The sequence below is a fragment of the Ylistrum balloti genome, unplaced genomic scaffold (genome assembly GCF_031769215.1).
Source record: "Ylistrum balloti isolate Yb309-2 unplaced genomic scaffold, AGI_CSIRO_Ybal_v1 Utg370452, whole genome shotgun sequence".
NCBI classification, from domain to species: domain Eukaryota; kingdom Metazoa; phylum Mollusca; class Bivalvia; order Pectinida; family Pectinidae; genus Ylistrum; species Ylistrum balloti.
In genome coordinates this window covers 717,399-731,566 of record NW_026782300.1, presented here as the reverse complement: position 1 = coordinate 731,566, position 14,168 = coordinate 717,399, and the positions used below count along the sequence as shown (strand labels likewise).

The window sequence follows — 14,168 nt, the reverse complement described above, 5'->3', positions numbered from 1 at the left end:
AATTCTACTTGCAGGTACCAATTTGTATCACCACTTCTGTGATTTTGTAAATCTGTACGCCTCACAACACGTGAACAATTCCTTCAGTACAGATGTCTATATCGTCATGTGGGACACGGTGAGTGAGATCGGTAGATTTTAACTTCATCACCATAGTTGTAAGGAGGGATACAATATATATATTTTACATGACCTGGATTTGTGGTTTTATCTATTTGTACATCTAAATAATACTTCCTGATGGTCATGTCATGGAAATGCTGTGTATAACATCACTTTCATTCTATTGCCAAAAGGACAACAGTAATACTGTGAATTTAGTTCAATTTCAACTATAAAACAATGGATTTTATGAATTTTACTTCAAATATATCTGTAGGCGTAAACAAACATTTGTATTTAAGGGTGAAAATCTGAAGCATAAATTTGTTGAAAATCTATAACTTTTTAACAAATATATAAAACGCTGTAATGTATGTTTACTAATAGATTCATGATTCTTTACATCTCTATTACAGAGCCCGATGTATTACAATGATTTATTTTCGGTGCCATGGAAAATGTTCTCTGACCACCCAATCATATATCTTAGGGATTATGATGGCAAAAAGGTACATTTTTCCTGAAACAAGTACAAAGGAGTATATGGCTGCCAATAGCCTTTTGTTCTTTCCAATTCAAACACAGGATTCTTGCAGATCATGACTTGTTACTTGCTGATTATTACTTGATAGATCTGGAAGTGAAACAAAACTGTTTTTAGAATCAATTTTTACCTGACTAGATAGTGTCAGTAGGTTTTTTGTTCCTTTTTTGGGGCCCTGTTTTGCAGCTTAAAAAAAAGGCTATTTCCCCTAACGGAAATGTGAGTTATTTTCCCAAAATGAAGCAAAATATAAGAATGTTTTTCCAATTTTACATAAAACCCTGCTTTTGTTTCCCAATTTATTAAGACACAGGCTGCTGTTAAATCAAGGTGGAAAAAACACTGTTTTCTATCAGCCCTTAATTGTTTTTACATTTTTTAACAATAAAACCAAGTACTTAAAATGCAAAAATAAACAAAAAATTTGAATATTGTTTAAAAAAACCCAGTCATATTCTGTATATGATATCATGATGTCAAGAATACCTTTAATGAATCTATTGAAAATTGGTCAATAATATAACATGGTAAAGAATGCTTAACCAGGTCGGTTGATGAAGCTTTACATCTAATTTTGCTCTCAGAATATTTTCACAAATTAATCATTCATGAAAAAGGAATTTTTATGAATTTTGATTTGTCGTTTTACCATGATATTAAACAGTTCTATGATTTTGCCATTTGACAATTACAGGTATGCTTTAGAGAGGCAGTGTTTTCCTTGCTGGCTCGGATGAGATATGGAATGTACTACAATATGCCATTGGTAAGTATAAGGTGTAACATTTCTACAAACACAGAATTTCATTGTAGATCAATGACTCTCTCTGAAGATACATTTAGATGCTATATGTGGCCTTTTCATGTTCCTTATGTAACCTGGTCTTCCAGATTTTGTGTTAAATTAGTTATCTTCAGTCAGTCATCACAAGACTCACTTCTTTATAGTTGTTTCGCTCATTGTAAAGGTTGACATTTAAATGGTTATGATCACTTACCTGTACTTTATAAACAGAAAATAAATCTTAGCATGATAGCTAGAGGTCGTAAAATCAATAAAAATCCATTCATTACAATGGCACAAATTTATTAATGTCAAAACATGGATGTAAGTTAAAAAAACCACTTAATGTTCTGGACTCTTAGTGTTTGTAAATTTTGTTCAAGAAAAAAAGATTTGAAAAAAAAATGTTTTTCAGAACATAATGTTACTACACTCAGAGTGTATGGTTCAATCACATAACTCACTCTTTCATGTTATCTTTCTTCTCATATGATTTCTTAAAAGTATTCTTTTTTCTTTGTGGACAAAGGAAGTGATTGATTCTTTCAATTTTGGCAGGTACCTGGTTGCCATAGTAGCAGTTTTTTCAAGGCTTTTAATCAACAACTTGTTCATAGAATTGGCCTTCAACAGCAGGGACCACTGGTAAGTAGATTTAACATGGAATCTACTGCACAACAACTTATAGGATTAAGTTAGCTAGATCTTTATCTGGGTAGGACGAATAAACATGAAATCTATGTCACATTGACTTATAGGATTGGAAAAACCTGAGTGGGGCGAATAAACATGGAATCTATGTCACATTGACTTATAGGATTGGAAAAACCTGAGTGGGATGAATAAACATGGAATCTATGTCACATTGACTTATAGGATTGGAAAAACCTGAGAGGGACGAATAAACATGGAATCTATGTCACATTGACTTATAGGATTGGAAAAACCTAGATCTTAATCTGGGTAGGACAAATAAACATGGAATCTATGTCACATTGACTTATAGGATTGCGTGAATCATTATTTTGATAGTTCTGTAAATATGAGAAAAGTCATTCAAAAAAGGAATGCAAACCAGATCAATCAAATTTTAATAAGTAGATAAGTATCTGTCAGGCCTCTGTTGCTCAGACCTCTAGTTATCACTAAAAACAAGGTTATCATTTACCAATAGTTATCATTAACAACTTTGAACAACCGGGGCTTGATTGCTGAAGACCTGCGTGTTATAAATGATGTGATTACTTTAATTATCTTTGTTTTGTTCAGTCTTTCAAGAATGAATGTTAACGAGGTGTGTGACAGATCACCATAACCCACCTCCCCCAATCTCCCCACAAAAAAATTCATGATCTTTATAATCTGAGTGTGACAAGGGAGATAACTGCCAAAGATATCAAACAGTTGATGTTAGAATACACTAGATTGTCCTGAATCCTCATTCACTATTGGGATGTAGTGACTGGGTAATATTATGTAGAACAACATATTACATATGAGTTGTTATGTATCATGTTATAATAAAGTACGAGGTCATGAGTTTACAATGAGGAATATAGAGACATCATTGTGATGTAGGATATTAGGCAGTAATTCATGTGGTTTAACCCCTAGGCATGTTACGGTCACATGCCGAAACCGACTAAAGTTAGTTTGTGAATACAATACAGCATGATAAGGGTTAAAGTGTGATTTTTGATGCTTGTATTATTCCTTCAATGGTAACTGAGTACCATGAAGATAACTATGCCTGATTTTATTTCTACAGAAAGAGAAGATTCGAGTGACATTACTCACAAGGAGTACAAAATACAGAAAAATTCTCAACCAAGACGAGGTATATAACAGATAGAACTATTATGAGTTTACTGGATTATCAGTATGAAGATATTTTGTTGTGTAACTTTCTACTACAATAAACGAATGTTATTAAACTCCTTAGGCATCATTCCAAGTGTAAAAATATACCTGTGATACCACACATGACATAACACTTTAATGTGTTTGTCAGTTTCCTACATTAATAAGCAGCGTTTTACTGAAGGTAATATGATTATGCCCAAGCTGATAACGTAAATAAAAAACACATAGGCACAGAACAGGTCAATTCAGCTTTGGAATAGCTTTGTAATTGTGGTAGAAACAAGTCACAGTTGTTATATTTGGTATTTTTCCTCTCGTTAGTTATTAGTTATGTTTTTTATAACTTTTGAAAAATAACAAGCTTGAGTAAAAAGAGATATACCACAACCACTTATTATGTAGCAACTGTAGTTTTAAGGGTATTTCCAATTCATATTAAGATGCTTTTATTTGTGATAAAATTTCCATTTACAAATTACCTGTCCATCAACAAGTTTTAAACTCAAAAATTAAAAATGAAAAGCCATTTTTGCTAAAAAAATTTTGGTCCATTATTATATGCATTGATTTCTTGAGCAATAGACCCATGTTTAGCAATAAGCCCACCAATATCTATTTGAGCTTTGTAGAGAGTCCAACATTAAGTATTAAATTGTACTGTAATAAGCGACCCCCTGATTTTAAGTCGGTTTGGGGATTATTCTTGTTAACTATGATAATGAGCTAACCAAGCCTAAATATCAATGTTTTGTTTCTGATATGATTGTGCTAGGTTAGACAGCCTGTAATGTTATTGATATGATTATGCTAGGTTAGACGGCCTGTAATGTTATTGATATGATTATGCTAGGTTAGACGGCCTGTAATGTTATTGATATGATCATGCTAGGTTAGACGGCCTGTAATGTTATTGATATGATCATGCTAGGTTAGACGGCCTGTAATGTTATTGATATGATCATGCTAGGTTAGACGGCCTGTAATGTTATTGATATGATCATGCTAGGTTAGACGGCCTGTAATGTTATTGATATGATTATGCTAGGTTAGACGGCCTGTAATGTTATTGATATGATCATGCTAGGTTAGACGGCCTGTAATGTTATTGATATGATCATGCTAGGTTAGACGGCCTGTAATGTTATTGATATGATCATGCTAGGTTAGACAGCCTGTAATGTTATTGATATGATCGTGCTAGGTTAGACAGCCTGTAATGTTATTGATATGATTTCCAGCTTGTGGCTGCAATGAAAACTGTTGGTGAATTTGAAGTAAGAGCCGTAGATTATACTTGGTGAGAATCAGTCTTCACATTTGTTTATGCTTTTATCCATGTTTCTGATAAATTAATGACAGTTTATTAATGGTGCCAATTCTTACACTCTGTACTACCAGACTCAGAAGTTCTTATGTGGTACAAGTAAATAAGTTTAAATATAAACATATATATGTATAATTTAAAAATCACAAAAATTGTTGAATGAGCAAGTTGTATTTTTTATTTGTTGTAATGAATTGTTGTTTAACATACATTTGTTCCGTTTTCAGGAATATGAATTTTAAAGATCAGATGCAGGTAAATATTGTACTTATTGAAGATGCATTGATCAAATGACTAGCCTCTCAAGTAAATTACTTGTTACTTCATTCATATTGTAGAATTTTTTGTCCTAGTTAAGGATGTGAAGATATCATTTAAAATGACGGCAGGCAATTGTACATTATATTAGTCTATGTCTTACAGTTCTAGTTCGTTTTTTTTTTATTAGATTTCCCACAACAGTGACATATTTATCGGAATACACGGTGCGGGACTTACCCACATGTTGTTTCAGCCCGACTGGGGTGTTGTCATGGAATTGTAAGTATGAGTTGTCAATCACTTACTAAAATGTTTCATGAATGGCTCGATATTTTCTAGAGACAGATGTCCCCCCTACATTGTTACATGTATAACTGCCCTTCTTTCCGTTATTGTAGGTATAATTGTGAAGATGAAGGTTGCTACTTTGACCTTGCCCGACTTCGTGGTGTACACTACATGACGTGGGAAAAGAAGGACAAACTTCATCAGGAGGATGAGGTAATTATGTAATACAACTTCTTGATATATAAATGCAGCTTACATTGTAAGACATTGGCTAAGTATTCTATTTATCTTGAAACACTCCTTGAAAATTAAGACTGTTTCATTGGTTTGTCAGAGCTATTCAATGTTTGTTACAACAAACAAGATGGCTTATTTCTAAGGTTATTTATGTTTGCGAATGAAATGTTTCAGTATTAAGATAGTAATTTGGCAATCTGTTCATGCATATGCTGTTTTGCTGCCACTGAGGAATACCGCAAAAATATATGGCAGATGTATTCTGACAATGCCAGTTGCCAGTTTTTATTTATTCTATAAAATGTGAGTTTGACTCCGGAATTAGGTCAGGTTGAAAGAAACCAGAAACATGCCAGCACATTTTACCTGTATACTAAATTTTTAAAACAGAATCCAAACTAAATTTCAATAGTATGTCAGTAAGTACAAACCTATTGCCTTTATTCTTTTGGAACATTTTCCCATCATGATGAAAATGCACAAAATTCTTGTCACCACATTGCAGTCATCAATAACACAGTCATGCCATTGATTATCTCCCTTGGCTGGACTTGGGTTGCATTAAGTATGTTGTCATTGTAGTAAAACATCAGTTTTGTTTGTATTGATGATATTGTCATCACTATCCAAACTAAAAACAAAATAAGGATGTTCAAGGTTTTATTGTGACAAAAATATTTTGCGTTTGTATCCTGACCAGATCAAGTCCAAATTAATTGAAAACTTTTAAGATGTATGTTGTTTTTGCCTGCAGGGACATCACCCTACTTTAGGAGCTCATGCTAAATTCACAAACTATGGCTTTAATGTAGAAGAATTTCTCCGACTGGTCTTCAAGGCAGCTGAACATGTGCGTTCTCATCCAGCATTCATCAAGGCTAAACAACAAAAATATGGTTTGACTAAAGAGCCTAAAACCGAGCTTTAGAAAACCTTGTGTTGTGTGCATCAGGTACACAGTTAGTAATTCCATTTTATTTGATAAAAGATGAGAAAATTTTGTACAAGAGATTATTGACGAGGTCAGTTTTCTTAATTCTGATTGGTAAATTGTTTGTGGATAACGATTCTTTAAATTATTTTTTACATGTTTTTTTTCAAACTGGATGTGTATTTGTACGATTATGCCTATCAGGTGCTGTTCGAAGGTGTATCTCTGTCATATAAAGAAATGATTTGCTTGTTTTTTCAACTTGTGGACATTTTTTGTGGAAAGATGTTTTAAATTTTCGTTAATTAGTTATACTTAGTTTAAGTATGAAAGAAATCTGCAAATCTTAAAAGAAGTTATGGAAATATCCTCAATTTTGATTGGTAAACACTGTCTACATTTTGGTGATTTTGCCAAAGAGATTTTTAAGTTGTATTCTGACCAGGTTCTGGCTTAGTTCAACCCCGAGTGAAATCTGTGAATCTGTTTGCTATGTTTTTTTTCAAATACCTTATTTTTTCATTTTGCCAAAGTTGGTGCTTTGTTATATGATGTCGATGTTCAGGCCAAAGGTAGGGTTGAGTGTAATCTTGATATTGCAGGTTGCTGTCGGGTATTGTTAAGTTTGATCGTCTGAACCTTCCAAACAAAACCTCTTAGAAATCATCTTATATTTTGCCAAAATGCATGTATGTGTATAGTTGCTTAGCTAAAATATCCATTTAAAGTTTAAATGTGAAAGTGCTCTGAAATTTCAACAATTGGAAAATAATCATAAAGAAAATGAAGGCATTTTCTGTCAGTAATGTGAGTCTATGCAATATCATTCAAAGTTCGTGTTCAGTGCCCATGAGTGTCTTATCTAAATGATTGATGAGCCCTGGTGGTTGATCAGTGGAGTCTGTGTAAGTGAGAGCATATGTTCCTATGGAAGTAACATGCTTTCAACATGATGTTTGATTCTTTTTTTAGTAGTAGTTAATGTATCATTATTGAGATGACTTCTTGGTAAAATGAAGCCAAAAAAAATGTTGGTAGAAAAGTAAATTTTCTTTCAGTTCACATGTATTTTTTCTTTTTTTCAAAGTATTTGTTCAAAATACATCAACAAAGAAGTGATTGTGTTTTTTAAAAGGTGTCCATAAAAAAGTAATAAATATCAAATTAAAAAATGATGGGAAGTTTAAAGAGAAAGTGAAAATAGATTGGTTTATCAACTATTCATATCTACTTTTTTTCACTGAGTTATTAATTATTGTTATCTTTTTTATGATGTTTTTTTTGGAGGGGGGTTGCAGGGGTATATTTAATGATAGTCCATTATTTATTTATTTTTGTATTGTAATACTTTTGTCTATGTAGCTAGGTTTAGAAATTAATGGGTTGGTGAAGATTACATATATATATTCTCTGCAGTTATTAATGTATCAGTGTATAATTAAAATGTTGAAAGAAACCAGAATTTCACTTAAAAGGGAATTTGTATATACAACACATATACTGTAGACACTTAAATATTTCATTTTATCAGCGTGAAAATGTGATTTTGTATATACAACACATATACTGTAGACACTTAAATATTTCATTTTATCAGCGTGAAAATGTGATTTTGGTCAAGGAGAGTTTATGATTTGGATTCCCAGAAGATAATTTGACTTGTGGGTTGTATGAACTTTATGAAGTACACATGTTTTGATATTCCATCAATGGCTTGTCTCATTATTGTTACTTAATGGATCATTTAACAAAATAGGATTTTACATGTCTAGTTCAGTGTGCAAAGTATTTTCCAGTCTCAAATTGCCACATCAAAATAGTTTTATCAGGTTGATATGCTAATAAAAAATTCACCCATGTAGCTGAAGCTGTGATACATAAAATATTTTAAAATGAAGAGCATGTTCATATATGTTAAATATATGTAAAATGTAATCATGAAATGCGATGCAAAACCACATTTTTAACCATTTTTTTGTCACATTATGCCTTTCATATTTGTAAAATTGAAAAGGATATCAGAAAATGTTCTCATCGTACATTGGTGATGACCTCATGAGTGTGTGTGTTTCATCAGTATTGAGAAACTGGGAAAAAAAACTTTAAAAGTATGTTCTTATGAATTCATTTTGCTGCAATTTGTTATTCATGGAGCTTTGCTGGTGTTTGAGAATTACATCTATTGTGATTTAGTAAAGGTTGACAGATCAGAGCTGTCAATCTGGCATTCAAACATGAAATACACACATTTTTTTTGTTCAGTTTTGTCATTTATTCTGTCGTATATTCCCACACTTGCCTTTTCCATATTATCATCAAATGTTCTGACTACTGGAAGAATGATTGATAATTTTATTTTACACCACAAGTTCATTTGACAATGCAGATTTCTGTTTAACAAAACCTTATTCTTAATACAATACAGCATGTACAAAACAACATATTTGAACCCCCTTTTATGCCAAGGATAGAAAAAAATTCTCTCTCCCTAAAAAGAAACCTCTACTTAAGCAATCCCTATCTGATCCATGTGTTTTCTGGGTCCACTGACAGCTTCAAGAACTAAGTTGTAAACCCTGACCAGAGTTTAATTAGTGGTAATAACAGTACTGTAATTGAGGAAATTGCAACATTGTAAAACATGTAAGGTTTTTCATTTCGTAAGTTTTTTCCTGGAATATACCGTAATTATCTATACATCTACCTAATTTGATAGTATTTACACTTGATACGTAACATTTTGAAAGTTATGCATACTATATTTAGATTTTATTAAAGAGAAATCTGCATTGCCAGTTGGCCTTGTAGTGTTTTAAAATTAAATAAACAATATGCCTTGTGGACTGATCAGTATTCATCTGTTAAATTTGATACATGTAATACATTACATTTTGAGCATGCCATATTAGAATGCGTACATTATTATGGAATAATTTATTTTTGTGGAACTCATTTTTTTGTAGTTTTTCAAAAATCACTCTTTCGTGGACACTTGAATTCTTAAGATAGATTTCTTGGATAAATATGAATAAATGAATAATGTTAAACCAAATCTCAACAGTTCATAAACAAATGAATTTGTCAAGTTAGATAACAGATAAAATCAATGAAAATAACCCCCCACAAAAATTTATGACTTTACAGTAAGTGAAGGGAGAGCAATGGTTATGATATACCTGGTAAGTGTTTACCTGAGCTGTTCTATGGCATCATTGACCTCAAGGTATTGAAGGAATGTTTGTTTTTAAAATCTTTTGTGACGATCATGTAAAATACCCAGTGCTAGCTTTAAATTCTGAAGGGTAAAAAACATAGGAGAGATATACATGTCATTAAAATTTGATACAGGGAACTACCAAAGATCACGACTTTTAAAAAAAAAATCTGTTATATGATGACAACTGTGGAGTATATAACCAGGATTAACACCATACATATCTTAGCTTTTTCTTTGAAAGGAAAAATTGTCAAATTGTATTTTTAAAGGGTGTCTTTTTGTATTGTAATTCAACTATTGTATTTGTTGAAGTCTTTATCCATTATCAGCTTTATTTGTCATGTTGCAGTAATTATAAACTATATATGTTTTCTTATATTGTTTGGTCAGTTGTGCATAACATATTAGCATTGGTGAAAGTATGATATGATTAATTGTACATATGATAAGAGAATATTTTGTTAAATCTATACATAATGATTTTTTAATTGTCTGTCAGGGCTGCATTATGTCAGAGAGAATTTTTTAAAATATTTTTTTTTGTCAACTTTTTTCTATAAGAAATTGAAATTGTAATGACCAGTTTTTTTTTAATCACTAAGACATAGGTTAAGTTTGACATTTGTACATGCTGAAGTCAGAGAATGTCAAGCTTCCATTAATGTACTTTCCTCCTCCTGGAAACTAATGGGCATTTTCTAAGTAACATTCCCTCTGTCTGACCACTAGATTTTACTTTTACATCAACTTTGTTTTTGATAAGAAATAATTACCAATGACGATTTTACGATTTAAATAATCTTAACCTATAAATGAACTACGCAGTTGTACTAGTCAAATAAACACAATGTCACATTTTCAAACTTTATTTTCATGTAAATATTATGTATAGATAAAGAATGAGTCAGACAAAAATGAGTATTGTTTTAATATGTTGTTTGAGGTACAAAGAGTTTGGCACAATCTTTGGGCTGATTCTGGAAAAGGATTGTCAGCCTCAGTTAAGCAAGAATCATAAAACTTGCCAACTATGTTGGTGATATTAAGATGTGCAGTGTATTGAAGTCAGGGCTCACAACCCATTATTGACTGAGTTATTACAGAACTTAATTTTAAATTACTTTCATTTAAACTAGGGTAATGAAACTTGATGTAGACATTAATTGTTTTAAGGTATTGTGCAGTGTACCAAATTCAGGACATGCAACCCTTTAATTACAGAATTATTGCCCTTTAATAGGTGCCAAATTAAGTTGTTTTCAGGGAGCATTCATCAGATTCACTGATACTGATATTACGTAATGAGAAGTCTGCTATTGGATTGGCAACTCTCTTCTGTGTTTCCTGATAACTACCTTGTTCAGTTAAATTAAAAACCTTTCTTTAATTTCAGTCACCCAGTCATATGATTTTCTGTTTTTGTTATTCCTAGGTATGGTATTAACTCTTTGGATTAGTTGCAATGCAGGCTTTTTATTAAAGTTGTGGTTTTATAGCTATTGTAATGATGACAGGAATGATGTGATCTGTTTTAACTCCATAATAAAATCGATGGATAGAAAACACATCCTGAGATCTAGTGTTACATCAAATCCAACCCCTTCAGTCTTCCTCAGTCAGGATTTGACATCTTGGTTTCTGATCTGCATGCATTCCCCCAAAATATTAATTTTACAATCATGATTAAAAAATTAAAGAGAATATTACAGAGGTGTCTTTCAAACACATCTTGCTGTGCAAACTTCAAATATTGTTGGAGAAATTAAATTGTTTGCAAAAATTTGGGCGATAAAGTTTCAAAATTACAAAATTGTCCGTGGACTAGCAATCGTATTAGGCTAATGTTGAGGTTTCTGCTTTCCCTGTGGCAAAATATGTTTCTTACTTACACTATGTCAAATTCATTCTTGGACATGTCTGATTTGGTCATTGTCAGAATAAGATAACTAGGCTGGGATGCTGTACTACAGGTTATTGGCAGGATCACAATTATCTCCCTCAGGTGATTCTCCAGCAGACAGACACTGATGCTAGCAGGATCTACTTAAATCAAAATTTATCAGCCCCAGAGGAAAATCAGAGGATGAGTGATTGCTGCTCAAATAGCAGTGTAGATTTATTTCAATTTATTTTTTTAAATCATGCATGATATGCCCAAGGACACAACCATGTCAGTACAGATACAGTCCATTTCTTAGCCTCTCCTGAAACACTTACTGCCCAGAGTAGAGAGGGATTCATGTACCTCCAACTTCGCCCGAGGTTATGAAGACCAATACTTTACTGACTGGGCTATAATGACTGAGTACTGAGAAAAAGATATATATAATGTATCAGGAGGCATGATTTTTTTTATGTAAGATCAGTGAAAGTTTCACTCAGGACCAGACAAGCTAAAAATGACAAAATCTTCAGTTTCTCATAAATATATTTTAATTGTTAGCTAAATTAACAATAAGATATATTGTAAAGTAAATATATAGCTAATTTCCAAGGCCATACATCACAGGTGTTGAGCTTATCACAGAGAATTGATATCAGTTGTCAGGGCAACAAAAACTCATTGCCATAACAACATCATTGTTGACAAATATAATCGAATAATAATAATGGTAAATTCAGATCAAATTAATTATTACAGAAAACAAGTACAATTACAGAAATTAAATACTAATATAAAAATGTAATTTCTAGTTGAAATGTTCAAGTTATTCCTACTAAAATCTAGTTAAAATATCATTAATATCTTTCATTGTGGTAACTATCTGCCTTTATAAGTAAATATTTGACCGTTTATGTAAATTTGTTTTATCTGATCTACATATCACATGTTGGGCTAAGCATTACCTAACATAGAATGTCCTCATTTTCATAATTCATGAAATGTTTCCTCATTGATCTAGCAGATCTTTAAAATCCAAGGGTTTAACACAGTGTACACATTTTTACTTCCGCCTGGTAAACTTAATTTACCAGTAAGTTTGTTTCAGATACGTGTATAACAACTGACTTAATGTTGTGCTGATGCCTGTATTTTGACATTTACAAACTTTCCTTCAATTAAAGTCAAACAAATTCATAGTAATGCTGCCAAAAACCTATTTTTGTTTTTTGTCCATTTAGAGATGTTTGTGCGATCATTAACATGAAATCTACAACTAGGTGACATGTACAGAGGATCAGGTACCTGAGAGTAGCACCCTTGGCTTTTGAGATGGTCTAGCAGACTACATACTACAATAAATCAATCAGTTTCCACTTGTTAGGTTTAGTCTACAGTTACTTAATGTAAGTTTACTCTATTTTAGTACATATGTAATTTACTGGGCTGACCATTAAAACATACCAGTAATTTGAGAAAGCAGACAGCACAATGCTGGCGATGAAATAATTCAATATCAGTCATCTCTTATGTTGTATATTTATATATACATCTGTTAAACTGATTTCATATTTCTATATCATTCAGTTTTAATAAAAAAAAGAGACAAAAATAAATCTATATCATATTGATTTAACAAAAAAAAAATTTTTTTTTTGGCAAAATTATCTCCCAAAAAAACTAAACCCTTGTATGTAATATTGTCTGAAATCAATAATGAAACTATCACGGTCTTACAACGATAAACCAAATAATCCATTTATTCTGACTTGTCAAGAATTCCATAAAGGGAATGTTCCAATCAACTGTGGTAATAAATAGCAATAATTTGTCCGAATTGATACATACCTAATACTGTTTTTGAAGATTATACTTTCTTTGGTAAAGACAAAAAAATCTTTGGCACAATATCAACCATCACCAAAATACAGTCGTCATTACAACACGATAATTACTGGTAAAACAGAATTTGTGGGGGAAAAAATTATTGTAAAATACTTTAAGGAATTGTTAAATAGATGGACATTTTTCCCCAAAAATCAGTAATCTTTTTCAGACATCTTGTGACATGTTTTGGGTCATCTGTCATTGATTTAAAATCCAATGATCTGTCCCAGTACTCATAAGAAGTTACCAACACAACAGACACTGGAAAAGTTCCCATAATCACAATTACATGACTGATGGATCAGAGCATCCCATCTCTATATTGCAATTTCATGAATAAACTGAAAGGGAAAAAAATGAAAAAAAAAAAAAAAAAAATGAAAAAAAAGTCCTACTATTGTGTTGCTTGAGAATTCCTAAAGGCTGTCCAGATATTTTAATCTTTATAAATTGCTGATAACCCATGGTGCTTGTTTTGATGAATATGGTTGATACATGGCATGAGCTCATGAAACATAACAAAATTTCTTAACTTATGTAATGCTTTCCCATAGACAATTTAGATTTTAGGAAAAATCCTTCAGTTAAGGAAGATTCATGAAAGTGGGGTCAGTACATATTTAATGTCTCTAAATACCAGTCAACATTTTTCATTAACATGATGTAACTAAATTCATTTACCATGAGTTTACATAGTGGAAGAAACATAAGTTAATCTCAGTAAGTCTCTTAATCAATAATTTTCAAAATGGTTAATACCCTACAGTAATCTCACTTAACTCTTACAGCTGAAAGCGACATCACAATCTACTTCATTTTTTATTAGAAACATAAGGGTCTATATCACA

General features: G+C 31.8%; 1 protein-coding gene across 1 annotated transcript in view; it reads left to right on the top strand.

Annotated features, from left to right (window-relative positions):
* LOC132555060 (EGF domain-specific O-linked N-acetylglucosamine transferase-like) overlaps positions 1 to 6,331 on the top strand; it is a 30,817-nt gene extending 24,486 nt beyond the window's left edge. The window contains exons 7-16 of the mRNA XM_060219401.1: positions 15 to 118; positions 519 to 611; positions 1,341 to 1,412; positions 1,989 to 2,075; positions 3,199 to 3,267; positions 4,532 to 4,590; positions 4,845 to 4,872; positions 5,066 to 5,157; positions 5,277 to 5,379; positions 6,158 to 6,331. Coding sequence (XP_060075384.1) covers positions 15 to 118; positions 519 to 611; positions 1,341 to 1,412; positions 1,989 to 2,075; positions 3,199 to 3,267; positions 4,532 to 4,590; positions 4,845 to 4,872; positions 5,066 to 5,157; positions 5,277 to 5,379; positions 6,158 to 6,331 — 881 coding nt within the window. The remainder of the gene's footprint in view (positions 1 to 14; positions 119 to 518; positions 612 to 1,340; positions 1,413 to 1,988; positions 2,076 to 3,198; positions 3,268 to 4,531; positions 4,591 to 4,844; positions 4,873 to 5,065; positions 5,158 to 5,276; positions 5,380 to 6,157) is intronic.
* The last annotated feature ends 7,837 nt before the right edge of the window (positions 6,332 to 14,168 follow it).